Here is a 22,298-nt window from a genome sequence, read left to right as displayed (position 1 = left end):
ATCATACTTCTTGCCTTTGAATTATTATAAATACTTAAGTGGCAAAAATCTACTGCAATTTGAGAAGCCAAGCTCATGACAGCATAGGGGTTTGCCTGTGGTGTAAGTTGGGGAACTGAGATGCAATGTGGATCTGCTACACTGATAGGAGTTATAAATAGAACATGATGTTTCCAATATAAATGTGGGCACAAGAATTTACAATGGATAACATCAGGCAACAAGCACGTGACAAAAACATAACAAGGAGAAACTAGGTTTCATAAACAAAATGAGCATGCAAATTAGGTTTTCAGTACCATAGGGTTAATTACCTTCTGGTTTTGAGAAGGATAGAGTTATAGAACATACGAGCAGGGAGGATATAATGAGGGTGTATAAAACACTTTTTAGGCCACATCTGGAGTACTGTGTGCAGTTCTGATCACCACACTATAAGGAGGATGTGATTGCATTAGAGAGGGTGCAGAGGAGATTCACCAGGATGTTGCCTGGGCTGGAGTATTTCAGCTATAAAAAGAGGCTGGTTAGGCTGGGGTAGTGTTCCATAGAGCGGAGAAGGCTAAGGGGGGACCTGATTGATGTATACAAAATAATGACAGACATAGATATGATGGATAGTAAGACACATTTCACCTTAGAAGAGGGATCAATAACCAGAGGACATAGATTTAAAGTTAGGGAATCAACTCACTTACGTTACAATGATTGAGAAGCAACCAACTCCAAGTATCAATCAGCAAGGTTGCCTGGATCAGGTCAGTGCTAATTGAATTCCTCTAATCTGTGTCACAATTTCCGCTTGAGTTCCAGGCGACTGAAGGCATCTGACTGGAGGGATCCCACATGGAAAAAAGGGGGCGGATTTGGGAGGTGACAACATGTTCAAGGACTTTGGAGAGGAAACAGAGGTTGGAGCTGGGATGGTAGTTTGCAAGGATAGTACTAGCATCAAGGGTTTTCTACTTCAAGGAGAAGCGTGATGGCAGAGTTAATGAAGAGAGAGGAATGAGAACCACTTATAATATGGGCTAACATGGGGACCAAGTGGGGAAGGTGGGGGTGGTTAGCGGTTTTGTGGGAATAGGATTGAGGGAACAGGAGATGGGTCTCAGGGACAAGGTGAACTCAGAGAGGACATGGGGGCACAGAGGAGAGAAAGTAAAAGGGTCAACTAGGCAGGAGGGCTGGCTGGGAGCATTAATGCAAGTTTCACCACGTGGCCTGGGGGAAGAAAGGCAAACTGCAGAGGCAGCTGATTGGATAATTTCTACCTTAGTGACAAAAAAAGCCCCAAGCAATTCTGGCATTTATTGTTAAAGAAGAAGATGATAGAAGGGGAGATGTGGGGAGGGGGAGATGGGGGTGAAGATGGGGAGGGAGAGATAGGGGTGAAGATGGAGGAGGGAGAACTGGGGGAGGGGTAAAGAAGGGGGAGATGGGGCTGAAGATGAGGGAGATGGGGGGGTGAAGGTGGGGTGAAGATGGGGGAGGGGGAGATGGGCAGTGAAGATGGGGGAGGGGGAAATGGGGGTTGAAGATGGGGGAGATGGACGGTGAAGATGGGAGTGAAGATGGGGAGAAGGAGATGGGGGTTGAAGATGGGGGAGATGGGAGTTGAAGATGGGGAGTGAAGATAGAGGAGGAGGAGATGGGGGTGAAGATGGGGAAGGAGAGATGGGGATGAAGATGGGGGAGATGGGGGATGAAGATGGTGGAGATGGGGGGTGAAGATGGGGGTGGGGAAGATGGGGGTTGAAGATGGGGAGATGGGGGGTGAAGATGGGGGAGGGGGAGATGGGCAGTGAAGATGGGGAGGAGGAGATGAGGGGTGAAGATGGGGAAGGGGGAGATGGGGGGTGAAGATGGGGAAGGGGGGATGGGGGATGACGATGGGGGAGGGGGAGATGGGGTGAAGATGGGTGGAAGGGGAAATGGGTGGTGAAGATGTGGGGAGGGGAAAATGGGCAAGGAAGGAAGGATAAGTGGTTAAGATGGGGGAGATGCAGGGGGAGATGTGGTAGATGAGAGGCGATGCGGGAGGTATGATGGGGTCGGGATGGAGGGAGGGGGAGCAGGGGTGGAGATGGGGTGGAGAGATGGAGATGGAAATGAGGGGAGGGGCAGATGGGCGGGGAAGGAAAGATGAGCGGTGAAGATGGCGGGAGGTGCAGGGGGATATGAGGGGGAGATGAGGGTATGATGGGCTGGAGATGGGGACAGGGCAGATGGGCAGTAAGGATGGGGGAGGGGGGATGGAGTGATGATGTGGGGCGATGGGGTGAAGGTGGAGGAGATGGGAAGGGGGAGATGGAGGGGGGTGGGGTTGAGGGAGATGGGGGTGAAGATGGAGGAGAGGGACATGGGGTGTGAAGATGGGGAGGAGAGATGGGGTGACGGTGGGGGGAGGGGGAGATGGGGGTGAATATGGGGAAGGAGGTGATGGGGTGAAGATGGTGAAGGGTCAGATGGGGTGAAAATGGGGGTTGAAGATGGGTGGAGGGGAAGATGGGCAATGAAGATGAGGGGGAGATGGGGAAAAGATGGAGGGGTTAATATGGTGAAGATGGGGGAGGGAATGGGGTGAAGATGGGGAGAGAGAGATGGGGGATGTGCAGGTGGGGAGGGGGAGTTGAGAGGTGAAGATGGGAGGAGGGCAATGGAGTGAAGTGGTGAGGGGAGAGATGTCGGTGAAGATGGGAAGAGATGGGCAGGTGGGGGAATGGGAGTTGGTGGGGGAGATGGGGTGGAGATGGGGAGGGGGAGATTGGGTGGAGATGGGGAGGGGGGTGGGGTGAAGACAGGGGAGGGGGAGATCGGGTGAAGATGTTGGAGGGAGTTATGAGGGTGAGGATGGGGGATATGGGGTGGAGGTGGGGGAGGGGGAGATGGGATGAAGACAGGGGAGGAGGAGATGGGGGTTATGATGGGAGGGAGAACTGGGGTGAAGATGGGGAGGGGGAGATGGGGAGGGGGAGATGGGGTGAAGATGGGGAAGGTGGAGATGGGATGAAGACAGAGGAGGGGGAGATGGGTGAATATGGCGAGGGGGTTATGGTGGTTTGGATGGGGGGAGGGGAAGATTGGTGAAAATGGGGAGGGGGCTATGGGGATGAAGGTGGGGAGGGGGACATGGGGGTAAAGATGGGGGGAGTGGGAGAGGGAGATGGGAAGGGAAGGAAGGATGAGCGTGAAGATGGGGTAGATGAGGGGGAGATGGGGGAAGTATGATGAGGTAGAGATGGGGAGGGGACATGGGGGTGAAAATGGGGGGAGGAAGTGATGGGTGGTTAAGATGGGGGGGGTTGATGGGCAGTGAAGATGGGGGAGGGGGATATGGGGTGATGATGGAGGAGGGGAGATGGGGTGAAGGTGGGGAGAAGGGGATGAAGATGGGGGAAAGGGGAGATGGGGGTGAAGTTGGGGGAGGGGAGATGGGTGGTGAGAATCTGGGGAGGGAGAGATCAGCGGGGAAGGAAGGATGAGTGGTGAAGATGGAGGGAGGTGGGGAAGATGAAGGGGATATGCGGTGGTATGATTGTGGTGGAGATGGGAGGAGGGGGAGATGGGCAGTGTAGATGGGGAGGAGGAGATGGGGTTAGGATGGGGAGGGGATGTGGGGTGAAGTTGGGGAGGGTGCGATGGGAGTGAAAGTGGGGGAGATCGGGGTGAAGATGGGGGAGGGGGAGATGTGGGATGAAGATGGGGGAGGGGGAGATGGGCAGTGAAGATCTGGAGAGGGGGGATCAGCAGGGAAGGAAGGATGAGTGGTGAAGATGGGGGGAGGTGGGGTAATGAGGTGGAGATGGGGAGGTACGATTGGAGTGGAGATGGGAGTAGAGGGAGATGGACAGTGAAGATGGGGGGAGGAGGTGAAGATGGGGAGATGTGGGACGGGAGATGGAGGGGGAGATGGGGCTGGGGGAGATGGGGGAGGTGGAGATGGCAGAGGGCAAGATGGGGTGGAGATGGGGAGGGGGAAATGGGATGAAGAGGGGGAAGATGGACAGTGTAGATGGGGGAGATGGACAGTGTAGATGGGGGAGATGGACAGTGTAGATGGGTAGGGTGAAATGGAGTGAATATAGGGGGAGGGGCAGATGGGGCACAAAGATGGGGGTAATGGGGTGAAGCTGGGGAGGGGGAAATGTGGTGAAGGTGGGAGGAGGGGCAAATGGGGGTGAAGGTGGGGGCAGATGGGGGTGAAAATTGGGGGAGAAGGAGATGGACAGTGAAGATGGGGGAGGGGAGATGGGTGCTCAAGATGTGGGGAGGGGGAGATGTCCGGGGAAGGATGGATGAGTGGTTAAGATGGGGGAGATGAGGGAGAGATGAGAGGAGGTATAATTGGGGTGGAGATGGGGAAGGGGGTCATGGGCGGTGAAGATGGGGGAAGGGATTGGGTAAAGATCGGGTGAATGTGGGGGAGGTGGAGAGGGAGGTGAGGGTGGGGGAGATGGGGGTGGAGGTGGAGATGGGGAGGAGAGATGGGGTAGGGGAGGGTGAGATGGGGTGAAGATAGGGGGAGGGGGAGATGGGGGTGTACATGGGGAAGAGGTAATGGGGTGAAGATGGGGGAGGGGGAGATGGGGGTGAAGATGGGGAGAGGGGGAGATGGGAGTGAAGATGGGAGGGGGAGATGGGGGATGTAGAATGGAAGATGAGGGGTGGAGATGGGGAGGGGGATCGAGTCAAAATGGGAGCGGAGAGATGTGGGTGAAGATGGGAGGCGAGAGTTGTAGGTGAAGATGGGGGGAGCTGGGGTAAAGATGGAAGGGAAGAGATGTTGGTGAAGATGGGAGGGGGAGATTGGGGTGAAGATGGAAGGGGAGATGAGAGAGATGGGGATGAAGATGGGAGCGGAGAGATGTGGGTGAAGATGGGAGGCGAGAGTTGTAGGTGAAGATGGGAGGGGGAGATGGGGGTGAAGATGGAAGGGGAGATGAGAGAGATGGGGATCAAGATGGGAGAGGGAGATGGGGTGAAAATAGAAAGGGGAGATGGGCTGAAGATCGGAGAGATGAGGATGAAGACATGCAAATGGGGTGAGGATGGGAGGGAAGTGATGGTAGGGGAGGGTGAGATGGGGTGAAGATAGGGGGAGGTGGAGATGGGGGTGTACATGGGGAAGAGGTAATGGGGTGAAGATGGGGAGGGGGAGATGGGGGTGAAGATGGGGAGAGGGGGAGATGGGAGTGAAGATGGGAGGGGGAGATGGGGGATGTAGAATGGAAGATGAGGGGTGGAGATGGGGAGGGGAATCGAGTCAAAATGGGAGCGGAAAGATGTGGGTGAAGATGGAAGGGGAGAGATGTTGGTGAAGATGGGAGGGGGAGATGGGGGTGAAGATGGAAGGGGAGATGAGAGAGATGGGGATCAAGATGGGAGAGGGAGATGGGGTGAAAATAGGAAGTGGAGATGGGCTGAAGATCGGAGAGATGAGGATGAAGACATGCAAATGGGGTGAGGATGGGAGGGAAGTGATGTGGGTGAAGATGGGAGAGGGAGATGGGGTGAAGATGGGAGCGAGAGATGGAGATGAAGATGGGAGAGGGAGATGGGGTGAAGGTGGGAAGGGGAGATGGGAGAAATGGAGATGAAGATGGGAGAGGGAGATGGGGGTCAAGATGGGAGCGGAGAGATGTGGATGAAGATGGGAGGGGGGAAATGGGAGGGGGTGATGGGAGGGATAGGGTGAAGATGGGAGGAATGGTGATGAATATGGGAGCGGGAGATTGGGGTGAAGATAGGGGAGGGGTTGGAGTGAATATGGGCATAGAGAGATGTGGGTGAAGATGGCAGGGGGAGATTGGAGGGATGGGGATGAAGATGCGAAAGGGAGATGGGGTGAAGATGGAGGGAGAGGTTGGAATGAAGATGGGAGCAGAGAGATGTGAGTGAAGATGGGAGGGGAGAGTTGTGGATGAAGATGGGGAGAGATGGGGTGAATATGGAGGGGAGAGATGGAGAGATGTTGGGGAAGATGGGAAGGGGAGATAGGAGGGGGAGATGGGGATGAAGATAGGACAGGGAGTTGGGGTGAAGATGGGAGGGATGGGGATGAAGATAGGAGAGGGAGATGGGGTGAAGATGGGAGGGGGAGGTGAGGGTGACGATGGAAGGGGGAGATGGGGGCGAAGATGAGAGGGGAGATGGGAGAGATGTGGGTGAAGATGGGAGGGGGAGATGAGGGTGACAATGGGAGGGGAGATGGGGATGACGATGGGAGGGGAGATGGGGGTGACGATGGGAGGGGGAGATGTGGGTGTAGATGGGAGAGGTGTGGGTGAAGATGGGAGGGGGAGATGGGGGTGAAGATGGGAGGGGAGATGGGAGAAATGGGACGAAGATGGGAGAGGGGGATGGTGAAGATGCGAGGGGGAGATGGGGTGAAGATGTGAGGGGGAGATGGGGTGAAGATTCAAGGTGGAGGAGGGGGAAGATATGAGGGGAGGCGATGGGGATGGTAATAGGGGAGGTGATTGGGAAGATGATGGGAAGAATTTTTTTGAGGGGAAGAATGTGAGCGGAAAGATTGTGAGGGGATGTGAGGGGAAGTGAATGTTGGGGGATAGAATATGGGGGAAAATAATGTGTGGGAGGAATGTAGGGAGAAGAATATGGAAGAAGACTGTTGGGGAAGAATGTGGGGAAAAGAATGTGTGTGGGGGAGAATGTTTGCGGGGGGATGTGGGGGGAAGAATGGGGGTGAGGGGGAGAGAGGAGCGGGGTGGTTGGTGTACAGTGCAGAATATAACCTGGTCTGTCTTTGAGCAGGTCCGGACCAGGGAGCGTTGTCAGAGATTGACTGAAGAGTCAAATCATTAAACTGGAATAGTTGCATCTGAAAGTTCAACTGACGGAACAGCAAGAAGTCAATATCTTGGTAAGCCAGGCTGAGGGTGTTTGCTTTGAAATGTATTCTTAGAACTGCTGACAAAGTAACAACAGCGCCGCCAAACTGCGGGCTCCAGCTTTTTTTGAACTTTTCAGGAAACAGCCACAGGCAATGGTGAAGACTGGGCGCGCAGACAAAAATGTAAAACGTCCATTAGGAGACATCGGAGCACTTAAGGGACGATCACGGGGGAGGTTGTTCCGGATAATCATGTTGGTGCTCAGCACGGTCAAAATCGCGCGAATGACACGGCGCAAATAAACAGGAGCATCAACCTGCCAATAAGTTGATATATTAGAGGATGTGTGTCACTCACAGTGCTGTGACACAGTGGAGTTTAAGTCAAGGGGTTTGACTAGGAGATTGCAGAAACGGAATGAAAGCCGTCTTTTTTGAAGTTTGCAATAACTTATTTTGTCCTATAATTGTGATCACTCTGGTTTGTGTGCGCTCCACACGCCACGACTCGGCTTCTCCAGATCTTCCTCCATTTATACAATGCTGTTTGTTTCCTGCTCAGTCACTGACTTTAATGTCACCAACTGGGGCTCAACACGTTCATTAAATTGATCCCGTCCAGCACGACCTGATATTCACGGAATTTGTGCCTTGCAAAAACCATCGAGAGCACAACAGGGAAAAGCAGCAGACCGGAGTTGGGAATCATTCTCCCCTTTCTCCAGGAACTTGAATATTCAAATTCTTTGTGATTTGTGTTGCTGTGTGTGGTTCGGTGAACGGGAAATGCTTTTTAAAAAAGGACAAGTTAAAAAGCGCCTTTGCGATTCCGTTTGAGTGTGTTTACTTGCCCAACAGAGCTGAGTGCGATTTGGAAAGTGCTCAAATATCCGCCCTTTCTGTTTAATTCAAACCTTCAGCTTCACAAGTATTTTTTTTTTTGTTGGGGGGGGGGTCTGGAGTGAGCCACAGGGAGGTGTTTTTGCGGACGAAAGGAGTGTGGAGAATCCACGCCTTTCCACAAGTGAAGTGACTTTGAATCACTTTTTGCAGGAGGACTTTCACTGGCCTGTGGCTGAGAACACACAAAGTGAAAAGAGACTGAGAGCGGGGTAGGGGGCTGCTATTTGGACACCGAGAGAGAGAGGGGGGGATTCGGGGAGATCAAACAAACGTTCACAGTCCCGCTCCGGTGATTTTGGGGTTTGAGAAACACACTTGAAACTTTTGGGAGACGCTGAGGGTGTGGGGCGGGGAGAACTTGGCACCGGGACAGACCCCACTCAAATCACTTACATCACAGACCTGACTTCCTTCCGCCTCCCAATCCATTTAAATCTGAGCAAAGTGCAGCCAGTTGGGACGGGACAGTCTGGGAAGAAGTTGCTTTGAGACTGTTGCTGGACTTTGTCAGAGATACACAGAGAGAGAGGATGAGAGGAGGGGTGCTGTTCCTGTGCCTGTGTGTGAGCCCCCTGCTCTTCCCGGGACCCTCGGAGAGTAAGATCCGGCCGGAGGAGCCGGCACCCACCGTGTGTGTGTCCACCGTGTGTTACAGTCTGCAGAAGCAGCGCAGGAAGTTTAACATGGCCCGGAATGTGTGCAAGAACAGCGAGGGCGACGCGATGACCATCACCTCCACTGTGGCCAAAGAGGCCCTCTCCATGCTGCTGCCCCCCAGCGGGGCCCAGACCCTCACCGCCGGGGGGCAAAACTTCTGGATCGGCCTCCAGCTCCATCAGAGGTCCTGCCCCGGCAATGACAGCCTCCTGCGGGGCTACCGCTGGTTGGACGGCGACCTGAACGGCGACTACGCCAACTGGACGGCGGGCTCCGGAAAATGCGGGCCCCGCTGCGTGACCGTGTCAATCGGCAGGGATTGGACGGACCGAGCCTGCAACGAGAAGGCGGACGGGGTGCTGTGCGAGTACCGGTACGCGGGCAGCTGCAGCGTGCTCCGCCTGGACAATGGCACGGCCACCTACACCACACCCTTCGGGGTTAATAGCAGCCAACTCTCCGAGCTGCCCCCGGGGACCGTGGCGCTGGCCGAGCCCTGGGGGCTGCGCTTCCAGTGCTCCAACGACACCTGGGCATGGAAGCCCCTGGGCCACCCTGCCCCCTGGCTCTGCCAGCTGGAGAACGGCGGCTGCCAGCACACCTGTGAGGACCCCCCCGCGGGCGGTCCGCGGTGCGGCTGCCGGCCCGGATACCAGTTGAGCCCGGACGGGCACACCTGCCAGCTCATCGACCCGTGCCAGGGGGCGGGCTGCAAGCATCGCTGCATCGTCCAGGACGGCTCGCCTTACTGCCTGTGCCGGGACGGCTACCGGCTGGACGCCGAGGGCAAGGGCTGCGTGGACGTGGACGAGTGTTTGGAGCAGCCATGCGAGCAGGAGTGCATCAACAGGCCGGGCAACTTCAGCTGCCACTGCCGGGCAGGCTACCAGCTGACCCGGGACAACAAGTGCGAGGATATTAACGAATGCCTGGACGAATTATGTGACCAGAGGTGTGCCAACACGGCTGGGAGTTTTGTATGCAAATGCCATGGCGGTTATGATTTGGACCCTAACGATCCCACCAAATGTGTGTTCTATTGCAACACTGATCCCTGCGATGCCAAGTGTATAGGGCATGGCTGTGACTGCCCCGTGGGTTACATCCTGGACGAGGACCAGGGGCAATGCTATGATATAGACGAGTGCCAGTCTGGCGAATGTGACCAGGAATGCGTCAACACCCACGGGAGCTTCAAGTGTAACTGCAAAGAGGGCTTTGAACTGCAGGAGGACGGCACCACCTGCGAGAGCGAGGGTTCGGGCAGCGAGGAGCTGGTCCCGGAGCCCACCCCGGGCACCGGGCACCCTGCCAGGGCTGGCCTCTCCCTGGGGGTGGTCCTGGGCAGCATCTTCGCCGTCGCCGTCCTAACGCTGGTTTTCGCCGGCCTGGCGCACCACCTGCTCGCCAAGCGGGGTCGGTGGAACACCTCGGAGACTGCTTACAAATCTGCCAACCTGGAGCAGGATGTCAACCTGAGCCAGGTCAGCCCCGGGCAATGCCAATCCGCCGAGAAACCCCACGTGCTGACCTGAGGGCACTCCTGTGGGCGAGGCACACACACAACGACTTTGGGGGGGGGGGGGGGGGGAACAGACCGTTATACGAAGATATTAGAGGGAAAAAACCCAAATAATTCGATTTTACTAGCAAGATACATGGAGCTGCCGCGCCCTGTGAACATTCCTGAATTCCCCACCTCTGACCCCGAACGGGCTCCCAGTACATTCCTCTGGGGGCTATTTTAACCCAAAGGCCAACCCGTTACAGGAACATTGCCAATTAGGCGCAGGAGTCGCCCCATGAACAGGATTCCTGCTGCAGCCAGCTTCAGCCACTGCCTTTGGGCTTGACCAGTTTGTGGGACACCAGCCCGCTGACCGAACTGCGTTTGGATATCCACTATCTCCTCCCAGCTGACTGCTAATGGGGCGCCCTGGCCAAGCAGCTAAAGGGCAGCCTGGACAAACTGAGCCCAGACCTCGGGAGGAGCCGCTGAACTCTGTAGAAATGCAGACTTGGAAGCGGCAGTGACATCTGAAGTGTAGCTGGATGCGAGCCAGCTTCGGAATGCGCTGGAAACGCCAGACTGAGGCTTCAGAAAGGGAACATTTTCTCACCAGTAATTGCCCAGCTAGTCTGAAGATCAAGATAAGCAGGTGAAGTGAAAGCAAGTCAGGCGATATTGACAAAGAGTTTTTTGAGGAGGTGTATTAAAAATCATAAAGAGTTACAAACGAATAACGGGAGTGAGTGAATACTAGAGGCAATTTGAAAATGTGGACCTGGGAACTTTGTTTAAACGTCTGGTTCTCAAACTGGGATGTGTGGACTGTTGTGTGTGAAGAGGCGTGAGGTGGTGGGGGGTGGGGGGGGGGGGGGGGTGGTGACAGTGCCCAGGTCAGCTTTGTGAAGAGTGAGTGAGTGAGTGCTGTGTGCAGGCTGCTCGTATCCTCCCAACACGAGCACCCTCCCCACCCCCACCCCCCCCCCCAACCCATCCCGGTGCTCCTCCTCTCTGTCTCCTCCACTAATGCATTCTCCATAGACCTGCTCTCCCCTTGCTCCTGCTCTTTGCCCATGCTCCTGCTCTCTCCATACTCCTGCTCTCTCCGTGCCCCTGCTCTTTGCCCATGCTCCTGCCCTCTCCATGAACCTGCTCTCTCCGTGCCCCTGCTCTTTGCCCATGCTCCTGCTCTCTCCATACTCCTGCTCTCTCTGTGCCCCTGCTCTTTGCCCATGCTCCTGCTCTCTCCATGAACCTGCTCTCTCCGTGCCCCTGCTCTTTGCCCATGCTCCTGCTCTCTCCATACACCTGCTCTCTCTGTGCCCCTGCTCTTTGCCCATGCTCCTGCTCTCTCCGTGCCCCTGCTCTTTGTCCATGCTCCTGCTCTCTCCATACTCCTGCTCTCTCTGTGCCCCTGCTCTTTGCCCATGCTCCTGCTCTCTCCGTGCCCCTGCTCTTTGCCCATGCTCCTGCTCTCTCCATGAACCTGCTCTCTCCGTGCCCCTGCTCTTTGCCCATGCTCCTGCTCTCTCTGTGAACCTGCTCTCTCCGTGCCCCTGCTCTTTGCCCATGCTCCTGCTCTCTCTGTGAACTTGCTCTCTCCATGCTCCTGCTCTCTCTGTGAACTTGCTCTCTCCGTGTTCCTGCTCTTTGCCCATGAACCTGCTCTCTCCGTGCCCCTGCTCTTTGCCCTTGCTCTTGCTCTCTCCATACACCTGCTTGCCCTTTGCTCCTGCTCTTTGCCCATGCTCCTGCTCTCTCCATGAACATATTTGAAGAATAAAGGGATTAAGGGTTATGGTGTTCAGGCCGGAAAGTGGAGCTGAGTCCACAAAAGATCAGCCAGGGGCAGCACGGTATCATTGTGGATAGCACAATTGCTTCACAGCGTCAGCATCCCATGTTCGATTCCAGCTTGGGTCACTGTCTGTGCGGAGTCTGCACATCCTCCCCGTGTCTGCGTGGATTTCCTCCAGGTGCTCCGGTTTCCTCCCACAGTCCAAAGATGTGCAGGGTAGGTGGATTGGCCATGATAAATTGCCCTTAGTGTCCAAAATTGCCCTTAGTGTTGGGTGGGGTTACTGGGTTATGGGGATAGGGTGGAGGTGTTGACCTTGGGTAGGATGCTCTTTCCAAGAGCCAGTGCAGACCCGATGGGCCGAATGGCCTCCTCTGCACTGTAAATTCTATGATCTATGAACCTGCTCTCCCCTTGCTCCTGCTCTCTGTGAACTTGCTCTCTCCGTGCTGCTGCTCTTTGCCCATGCTCCTGCTCTCTCTGTGAACTTGCTCTCTCCGTGCTCCTGCTCTTTGCCCATGCTCCTGCTCTCTCTGTGAACTTGCTCTCTCCGTGCTCCTGCTCTTTGCCCATGCTCCTGCTCTCTCTGTGAACTTGCTATCTCTGTGCTCCTGCTCTTTGCCCATGCTCCTGCTCTCTCTGTGAACTTGCTCTCTCCGTACTCCTGCTCTTTGCCCATGCTCCTGCTCTCTGTGTGAACTTGCTCTCTCCATGCTCCTGCTCCCGCTCTCTCACTGTGCTCCTGCTCTCTGTTTTCCCACTCTCTCTGACTGTGCTCTCTCTCTCCATGTTCCTGCTCTCCCCAGACACTGTTCTCTCCATGTTCCTGCTCTGTCCATGCTCCTGCTTTCTATGTCCCCCCCTCTCTCGCTCTCTGTGCTCCTGCTGTCCACGCTCCCACTCTCTGTGCTGCCACTTCTCTCTCTATGCAGCAACTCTCCCCACAATCCAGTGCGCTCTCTCTCTCTCTCTCTTGTTCCTGCTCGCTTCGTGCTCCTCCTGTCTCCATGCTTCTGATTGCCCCGCACTCCAGTTTTCTCTGCTCTTCACACTCTACTGCTGTCACTGCAGTATGAATCCCCATTTCTTCTCCTCTCCCCCGGTCCCCTAATGATTTCCCTGTGGCCTGCTCGGCAGTGTGAAGCAGGCATCCCCATCTTACTGATGTTTTTCAATAAAAACATGTTCTCTTAAACAAAGAATATGAGAACACTCTTTAAATGCAGCACTTTATGAGCGTAATTTAAATGGGGGTGGGGGTCTGTGATTACTCATCCATTTGAAAATGCATCTTTCAACCAAAAAGTCTGAGAACCACTGTTTTAATCAAGATACTTTCCAAACTTGTCAATTCAAGATTAGTTTTCAAAATGATGGGCAATTATTTTATCCATTCGAAGTCACATTAGATAATCACTCAGACACTAATTCAGACATAACATTAGATTGAAGAATACAGTTGGATGTTTTCCAGTGACTGTTCCTGTGCATTCTTGAAGGGATTAGAAAGATGAGAACATGTACATTTATATTTATTAAGTTTTTAAAATATCTGTATAATCATTTTAAAATCTTTTTCACTTCTGTATCAATTTGTAAAATAAAACCTAAAGATGTCTCTTTTTGAACTGAATGATATGCATACTTTTTTGTCGTTGAAGAAAGCTGTTTGAAATCATTTATGAAAAGAGCACCCTTCTGACTTTTCAGTTGTGAAATCTGGAGTTGACATTATTTCCAGAGTTGCAGACAAAGTGCCAAATCTTAAATTACTTGGAGTTCTTCCAAGCTTCCCAACATGTGGGTCAAATGAATTGAAATATTACATTGATGATGGACAAGGCGAGTGGCATCCAGTGAGTTTGTGCAACAGAAAACCCGAGAAATAAGAATGATAATATCAAAACCTGGAAAAGAACATGTAGATTTAGAGAGCGGAATGCCAAAGTGGGATTCTTGGAGAAATTCTTGAAGAGGAACCAATGGAAAAAAATGTGATGCAAAACTTTTGTAGTTAGAAGCAAGGTTAATGAAACAGTGATGCTGACCTGGCGCCTTTTTTGATCTCCTGATGCTCCACATTCCAGTCAGTGCAGTATTTTAAATGTGTTGTCACTATTATCATATAGGATACTCAAGAGCCAGTTTATACACAGCAAAGTCTCACGAACATCAATGAGATAATAACCATATACTGTAAGTCTTCACTTGAAGTCGCAGTTCCTGAACAATCACAACTTTAAGTGAAACAAATTTAATTGAATCATAGGAATCAATGTAAAAGCAGACGTTAGGCCTCTTCGTACATTTGTCGGCTGGAAAGAGAATGCACAGGTTTAAATACTGTACTGCATGTGTGAGATACTGTACATTCCTAGCTGAAATAAATCAATACAGTTCGGTACTTTAGGACCCTTCCCAGCAGAAACAAAAATGTGATCAATTAAAATGCAGTATATTCCTAAATGCCAACATCCATAAATGAAATAACTATTAAAATAAAATAAATGGGAAAATATTGAAGAAATACAAATAAATTTATTTAGTGTGACCTCAAAGCAGGAAGAGGAGTGGGTGGGTAGTGGTAGGGTTGTGGAAGTGGGCAGGAGGAGAAGCTCCAATGATGTTTCCAGGGTGGAAACAGTCACCATGGTGGCATTTGAATTCAGTAAAAATCTGGAATTAAAAGTCTAAGAATGAAACCATTGATGATGTAAAAACCCTTCCGGTTCGCTAATGCCCTTGAGAGAAGGAATTCTATCATTTGGGCAGCATGATAGCATAGTGGTTAGCACAATTGCTTCACAGCTCCAGGGTCCCAGGTTTGAATTCTGGCTTGGGTCACTGTCTGTGCGGAGTCTGCACGTTCTCCCCGTGTGTGCGTGGGTTTCCTCCGGGTGCTCCGGTTTCCTCCCACAGTCCAAAGATGTGAAGGTTAGGTGGATTGGCCATGCTAAATTGCCCTTAGTCACCAAAATTGCCCTTAGTGTTGGGTGGGGTTACTGGGGTTATGGGGATAGGGTGGAGGTGTGGGGTAGGGTGCTCTTTCCAAGAGCTGGTACAGACTCGATGGACCTTCTGCATTGTATATTCTATGAAATCTATGAAATCCTTCCTGGTCTGGCCTACATGTGAGTCCAGACCCACAGCGATGTGGTTGACTCTTCAATGCCCTCTGAAATGACCAAGCAAGCCATTCAGTTCAAGGGAAATTAGGGATGGGCAATAAATGCTGGCCCAGTGCCACCCACATGAAAAAAGAAAAGAAAAAGCTGAAGAAGTTCCCGATGGTGGTAACGGCCACCAGGGACTTTAAAAGGAAGAATGGAGGGTGGGAACAGGAGCTGCGGGAAAGAGAGATTTCACTGAGAGTGGGAACACTGGAGAAAAGATCATGAAGACATGCAGGCCACGGAGCAGAAAGTCTGTGGCAAACAATGTCAACGTGAAACTCGCAGTGTTAAATCTATTGTTACCAATTTATTAATGACAAAGCAAAGCAGCGTTAACTGAGTAAGCATGAAGTGGGGACTCACTGTAATGTATTTTTAACAATGGTGATTTAGGGATTAATATTGGCACAGGATACCGGGAGACTTCCCTGTCTTCTTCAAAGGGTGCCACCAGACTGGTGGATCATTTACAGTCATTTATGCTGAAAGATGCCCATCCATGGGGATAAAGTTAGAAGTGCCTCAAGTTTGGCTCAGGCCTCAGTTTAACATCTCGAAGACAACATTCTCAACAGTGCCGCATTCCCTCACTGTCGCATTATAGCATCAGCCTGTTAATGCCTTCATGTCTCATGGCGTGTGACTTGACCTCACAAAACTTGGGACTCAGAAATAAGAATGCTCTCACTGTTTCATGGTTGACAATAATGCTGGAGTATATTCTAATATTCTTACAATGGAATTTGCTGGTCTCAGGCAGAGGAATTATGGGATAGATCAGTTGGCTTCAATGCCCTCAGTGAGGAGGAATATAAACCAGTCTACTTCCATCAGTGTTAGAAATTGCACATTTGGGGAGATAATATGAAAATAGGCTCAAGCTTGGTTATGCTAATTATTGTCTAGGGTTACCATAACAACCTCTCCTCTGTGATGTTTAGAAGACTGAGAGGTGACCTAACTGAAACATTTAGGATTTTGAGGGGGCTAGACCGTGGATGCTGAGAGGCTGTTTCCTCTAGCTGGCTGGGAACCTTGAACTAAGGGCCTAGCTTTAGCATGACGGGTCAGTTAGAATTGAGATCTGGAGAAATATCTTCACTCAAAAGGTTGTGAATCTTTGGAATTCTCTACCTCAGAGAGTTCCTGATGTTCAGTCATTGAGCTTCTTCGACGATAAGATTGACAAATATTTTGACTCTAATGGAATCAAGGTTTATGGGAATTAAGCAGAAAATGGAGTTGAAGTTAAAAGGTCAGCAATGATCATATCAAATGGTGGGAGCAGCCTTAAAAGACTGAATAACCGGCTTCTATTTCTTATTTCTGGCACCTATTTCTGATAGTGCCAGATGATTGCTGGCAACCATGAATCTATGAAATTCAGTGGGGAGGAATTTCCATGATTTGCTTCTTTCCCCTTCGATGTTGACTTTACATTCTTATGAAATACCGACCCCTCATCATGCACTCTCCTGCCCCCAACCACAGCCCGTAGTGTACAGTTGAAACATGAAGGGTTTTTTCCGTTTTAGTGATTTAAACAAATGAGTGCACATGTATGAACACTGTACATGTGTACTCTCACACACAGAGCAATCCAGACATGCTGACGTGCAGTAATACTGGAAAATAGGAACTGGCTGTGCAGAGTGAGCTGGTGGAGGCAACCGCAGTCATTTAGGCTTCAATATTAAACTGGGTGGGCTGCACAACTGGGTGGGGTGGGGGGGAAATAGATGCAAAACTTACTTCCAACTCACGTATTTTCTTTCCTTATTTTGAAGAAGTGAAATAATTTCAGTCACTGTTGGATGTAGCTTAGTGTCCTGGGACCCAAAACCATTTGAATCACTTCAATGTAGTTCACTGCATGTGAAAAATTTGATAGGTGCTTTATAAAAGCAAATCTGGTTGCTTTGATTCTCTTATATTCTTTCTGTGGACACCAAAATCAGTTTCCCATGTCATTAATAGTGAAGACATCCACACTGGAGGAACAACAATCATGATACAAAGTTAATGCAAGTTTACTGAGTACGACGAAGAGTCATGGCCATGACCAATTCAAAATTGGTGAGCGACAGTACCAACCTGCATCCTATAACTGCAAGTGGTAGATCTGTCCAGTTCTGTAAGTGGGCTATTATGCTAGGTTTGGGAACCCAGTTGTACTGTCAGCTCCCATGCCAACCTCTGGAATGGGAAAACAGAGATTTTGTAAGGGTGCTGTCAAAGAAAGGAAGAGTTTTTCTTATTGACATTCAAACAGCAGTGAGATTTTAATCTTACACAAATATAGGAATTAAGAGCAGAAGTCGACCTTCCTTGGGTCTGCTCCACCATTCAATAAGATTGTGGCTAATCTGACTATGACCCCTCAATAACCTTTCGCCCCCTTGTTTATCAAGAATGTATTTACCTGTGCCTCAAAAATATTCAAAGACTCTGCTTCCACAGCATTAAGGAACTTTGGAAAGTAAGTTTCAAACATAACTAAGTTTCACACTTATAGCAATTATGGGCCAGCCCTGCAGCAAGCATTTACAATTGTCACTGCTCACTGTCAATGCTTCTGCAACTGCAATTTTTACAAGGTCAACAGTTGCCATGGAAATACACCTAGCAATGAATCAATTAACTGCCTCACAAGAGAAAGTGGTGGAAAGAAAATTGGCAAGAATTTGGGGAAAAAATATTTTAAACTGTTGCAGTTGTACTACAAACACTGCAAAATGAAATTGAGGAAATCATGTTACTTCCATTCATGCGATTTGTATGAATTCACATGTGAATTGCAAAATCAATGCAAAATAGATGTCTGACCATAATTATATAATTTGATGGTTGTGCAAAGCACCAACTGATTCATAATTTGAGCTAGTAGAAATTGATAATATATTTGATATTGTTGCTATTTTCACCTTATTGTTTGCAAAAGGTCTGCTTAAGTTATAGATTCTAGGTTGGATCTAACTCATGTTTGATGCATATCAATACTATTTTTCATAGATGATTCCCATCGCTGTTGTGATTTTATCCACATTGAAAAACAGATTTCAAAAGCCTTCCATGACAGAAAATATTAATATACTGTGGTAGGTGGGTGGATAATTAGCTTTCTTCTATCAGAAATGTGATGATGTCCCATCAATCGTGGAGATGAAATGAAAAATTAAAAATGAAAATCGCTTATTGTTACAAGTAGGCTTCAAATTAAGTTACTGTGAAAAGCCCCTAGTCGCCACATTCCGGCGCCTGTTTGGGGAGGCTGGTACGGGAAGATGCAGTCACAGAGCCAAGGGACTATATGAAGGGTTGTCGGCGAGCCTCCAGCACCTACTGGTGCAGTTGGAGTCCAACTGTTTGCAGGAGCAGGAGGTGGTGCTGACAATGCGTGTATCCAGGCCAACACCGCACAGGTGGCATCCGCGGTGGAGGCATTGGGGGCGACGGTTTTGGCTATGGATCAACATATCCAATGCTTGGGGCATTGTTTACAGGCGGTGGCTGAGGCTCAAGACAGGGTTGCTGACTCACAGGCGACCATGCGCCAGAGCCACAGAGAAATTGCAGTGGCACTCCTGAGCATGGCCCAGTCGCAGCAGGCCATGGCTGGAAACATCGGCGGCATTCGGCGGCATTGCCCAGGCACTGGCTGACGTGGCACAGATGCAGAGGAAGAAGGCGCAGTCACTGTGGTAGCACAGTGGTCACTGTGGTGGCACAGTCACAGCGTGATGTGACGCAGTCCCAGATAGAGATGGTCCACTCCCTTTCCTCCATGGCCGCGAGCGTGCGGACTCTGGTCAAGATGAGAGCGGGCCTCCAGGAGGTGGCAGGGGAGCCTAAGGAGATAGCTCCGAGTAGCCCGGGGACCATCGGACACCCCGAGGGAGGAGGAAGTGATAGTCCCATGCCGGTGACTTCCGCACGGGAGCTGCCAGAACACCGCAGAACCTCGGACTCCTCCCCCTCCTGGTTCCAGGCGCATCTAGTGGCCAGCGGGCAGCACGGCACCTGGGACACCTGAGCTGCAGGCCCATTCAGGCTCTGTCACCACAGAAGACGCCCACCAATGGCAACCCAGGTCACAGGGTGGGAATCACAGCTATCTTCACTCCTGATGTATCATCTGGGGAACCACCTAGATGTAGCATTAGGGCTGGTAATGCCAGGAGGTTAAACACTAGTTAAGTTGGGCACAGGGCACAGTTTAATTATATGGGCTAGGACATAACTGTGTATATATCTGTTCACATTAAATACCGTTACAACCTGCCTCGGTACTCTATCTGGTGGGTGTGAGGGGTGGGCTGGCTAGGGGGGCGAGTGGGGGAATGGGCGGAGGGGGGTATGGGCTGAGGTTGGGGTGCGGGGAATCGGTAGGCCCTGTGGTGGCCTAGGCTCCCCACCCCCCGACTATCCTGCTCCCCTGACCGTCCCCACCACCACCACCCAGGGATCTGATGGGACTGTGTGATAGAGTGACCAGTTCACATGCAGGGAGCACCGAGGTGGACGATGGAAAGTGCCACCGTGGGCAGGTGTCAGACATTGTCAATTATGTGGAGCACCAGAGTTCGTCGCAGAGCGGGTGTGGTAGTCTGTGTTAGGAGGATTACGGTATCTGGTAATGCCGGAATACCATTGGTGGAGAATGTACTTGTTCCCATTGGTTAAGCTTGTATGTTAGCTCCGTCTGCAAGGCGGGGTATAAGAGCCCGTGCCGCCCCAGCAGCTTTCTTCTGTACCTGCGCTGCTGGGGGAAACATCTAGCGTATTAAAGCCATCAATTGTCTCCAATCTTGCTTCTGGGGTTATTGATCGTGCATCAATTTAATACGCTAGTTTTTAAAGAATGGGGCTCCGAATCAAGCCGGAGAGTCTGCAACTCAGCCCTCATGCGGCAAACTCAGCGGCAACCTTCAAGCACTGGCTGCCATGCTTCAACGGATATCTCGGAATGGCCGAAAACACACCCACGGGAGAACAGAAACTACAAGTTCTGCACTCGAGGGCGAGCCCAGAAATCTACACCCTCATCGAGGACGCGGACGATTTCGATGCAGCAATGGAGCTGCTGAAAGGACATTATATTCGCCCTGTAAACCAGGTCTATGCCCGACATCTACTCGCGACGAGGCGACAAATCCTTGGGGAATCACTGGAAGAATTCTACCGCGCGCTCCTGGTGTTGGGGAGAAACTGCAGCTGCCCGCAAGTTTCGGTGAGCGACCACACGGAACTTTTGATCCGGGACGCTTTCGTTGCAGTTATGCTGTCCTCCCAAAGCCACCAGCGATTGCAGGAGAAAGAGACACTAGGCCTCAAGGAGGCACGGGCCCTTGCCAGCTCCCTGGATGTGGCCTCCCAAAACGCCGTCGATTACGTCCCCGACCGCGTGGCAGCCCCCTGGGCAGTGTGGAACCCCCCCGTGGCCGACCCCGGGGGTCCCCGCTGCTATTTTTGTGGGCAAGCCAAGCACCCCCGACAACGCTGTCCAGCCCGTTCATCCATCTGCAAGGGATGTGGCAAAAAGGGCCACTTTGTGGCGGTATGCCAGGCCCGGGCGGTCGCTGCGGTCTCCGGAGGCGAATACGGACCGCCACCACAACCCTCTCCATGGTCCCCGTGCGGCCAGCGGGCGCCGTCATCTTCCTCCTCCAGGGCCACTTGTGGCCTCCGGGCGCCACCATCTTGTCCCGCGGACGCCACGTGTGATGGATGGGCGCCGCCATTTTGTGCACCCCCAGCCATATGTGACCAATGGCTGCCTCCATCTTGGATGGACTCCAAGGACCCCAGTTTGGCTGGTCACACACCGCCCGAAGAGAACAGTCAACTGCTGCCACGAGTAGCCTCGGTGACCCTGGACCAGTCTCGGCCCTGAACACTCTCGACTGCTACGACAACGGTGCTTATCAATGGGCATGAAACAGCCTGCCTAATGGACTCTGGGAGCACGGAGAGCTTCATACACCCCGACACGGTAAGACGCTGTTCTCTCCCCGTTAATCAAAAAATCTCCCTGACCTCCGGATCTCACTCAGTAGAGATCAAGAGGTATTGTGTAGCTAACCTCATGTTCCAGGGAAGCGAGTTCAAAAACTACCGACTCTATGTCCTTCCCCACCTCTGCGCGGCCACACTCCTAGGGTTGGACTTTCAGTACAACCTCCAAAGTCTAACTTTCAAATTTGGCGGCCCTATAACCCCCCTCACTGTCTGCAGCCTCGCGACCCTCAAGGTTGATCGGCCTTCCCTGTTTGCGAACCTCACCCCGGATTGCAAACCAGTCGCCACCAGGTGCAGACGGTATAGTGCCCAGGGCCGGATCTTTATTAGGTCAGAGGTCCAACGGTTACTGATGGAAGGTGTCATTGAGGCAAGCAACAGCCCCTGGAGTGCTCAAGTAGTGGTTGTAAAGACCGGGGAGAAGCAGAGGATGGTCATGGACTACAGTCAGACCATCAACAGGTTTACGCAGCTTGACGCGCACCCTCTACCCCACATATCCGACCTGGTCAACAGGATCGCGCAATACAAGGTCTTCTCCACAGTGGATCTGAAGTCCGCCTACCACCAGCTCCCCACCTGCACTAGTGACCGCAAATACACTGCCTTCGAAGCAGATAAGCGGCTCTACCACTTCTTAAGGGTTCCCTTCGGTGTCACTAATGGGGTCTCGGTTTTCCAACGAGAGATGGACCGAATGGTTGACCGGTACGGTTTACGGGCCACATTCCCGTACCTCGATAATGTCACCATCTGTGGCCACAACCAGCAGGACCACGACACCAACCTCCGAAAATTCCTCCAGACCGCAAAAACCCTTAACCTCACGTGTAATAAGGATAAAAGCGTGTTCAGCACCGACTGCCTAGCCATCCTCGGCTACGTAGTGCGTAATGGAGTTATAGGCCCCGACCCTAAACGCGGCCCCTTATGGAGTTCCCCCTCCCGCACTGCTCCAAGGCCCTGAAGCGCTGCCTAGGTTTTTTTTCCTACTATGCCCAGTGGGTCCCCAACTATGCAGACAAGGCCCGTTCACTGATCCAATCCACAGTTTTTCCCCTGTCGATAGAGGCCCGCCAGGCCTTCAGCCGCATCAAAGCAGACATTGTAAAGGCCACGATGCACGCCATCAATGAGTCCCTCCCCTTCCAGGTTGAGAGTGACGCGTCCGACGTAGCTCTGGCAGCCACCCTCAACCAAGCGGGCAGACCCGTGGCCTTCTTCTCACGTACCCTTCATGCTTCCGAAATCCGCCATTCCGCAGTCGAAAAGGAGGCCCAGGCCATAGTAGAAGCTGTGCGACATTGGAGGCATTACCTAGCCGGCAGGAGATTCACTCTCCTCACTGACCAACGGTCGGTTGCTTTCATGTTCGATAATGCACAG

At 51.9% G+C, this 22,298-nt stretch overlaps 1 protein-coding gene across 1 annotated transcript; it reads left to right on the top strand.

Annotated features, from left to right (window-relative positions):
- Positions 1 to 8,175: 8,175 nt before the first annotated feature.
- Positions 8,176 to 13,349, top strand: thbd (thrombomodulin). The gene has a single exon (XM_072505863.1). The coding sequence runs from the start codon at positions 8,290 to 8,292 to the stop codon at positions 9,949 to 9,951; it is 1,662 nt and encodes a 553-aa protein (XP_072361964.1). The 5' UTR covers positions 8,176 to 8,289; the 3' UTR covers positions 9,952 to 13,349.
- Positions 13,350 to 22,298: the final 8,949 nt, after the last annotated feature.

The sequence above is a fragment of the Scyliorhinus torazame genome, chromosome 1, assembly GCF_047496885.1.
Source record: "Scyliorhinus torazame isolate Kashiwa2021f chromosome 1, sScyTor2.1, whole genome shotgun sequence".
Lineage (NCBI taxonomy): Eukaryota > Metazoa > Chordata > Chondrichthyes > Carcharhiniformes > Scyliorhinidae > Scyliorhinus > Scyliorhinus torazame.
Note: the sequence above shows the minus strand (reverse complement) of the source record. Positions and strands in the feature narration are given on the sequence as shown.

What these genes read in the sequence shown, in the direction of transcription:
- thbd (XM_072505863.1), top strand. Translation starts at nt 8,290, where the DNA reads ATGAGAGGAGGGGTGCTGTTCCTGTGCCTGTGTGTGAGCCCCCTGCTC.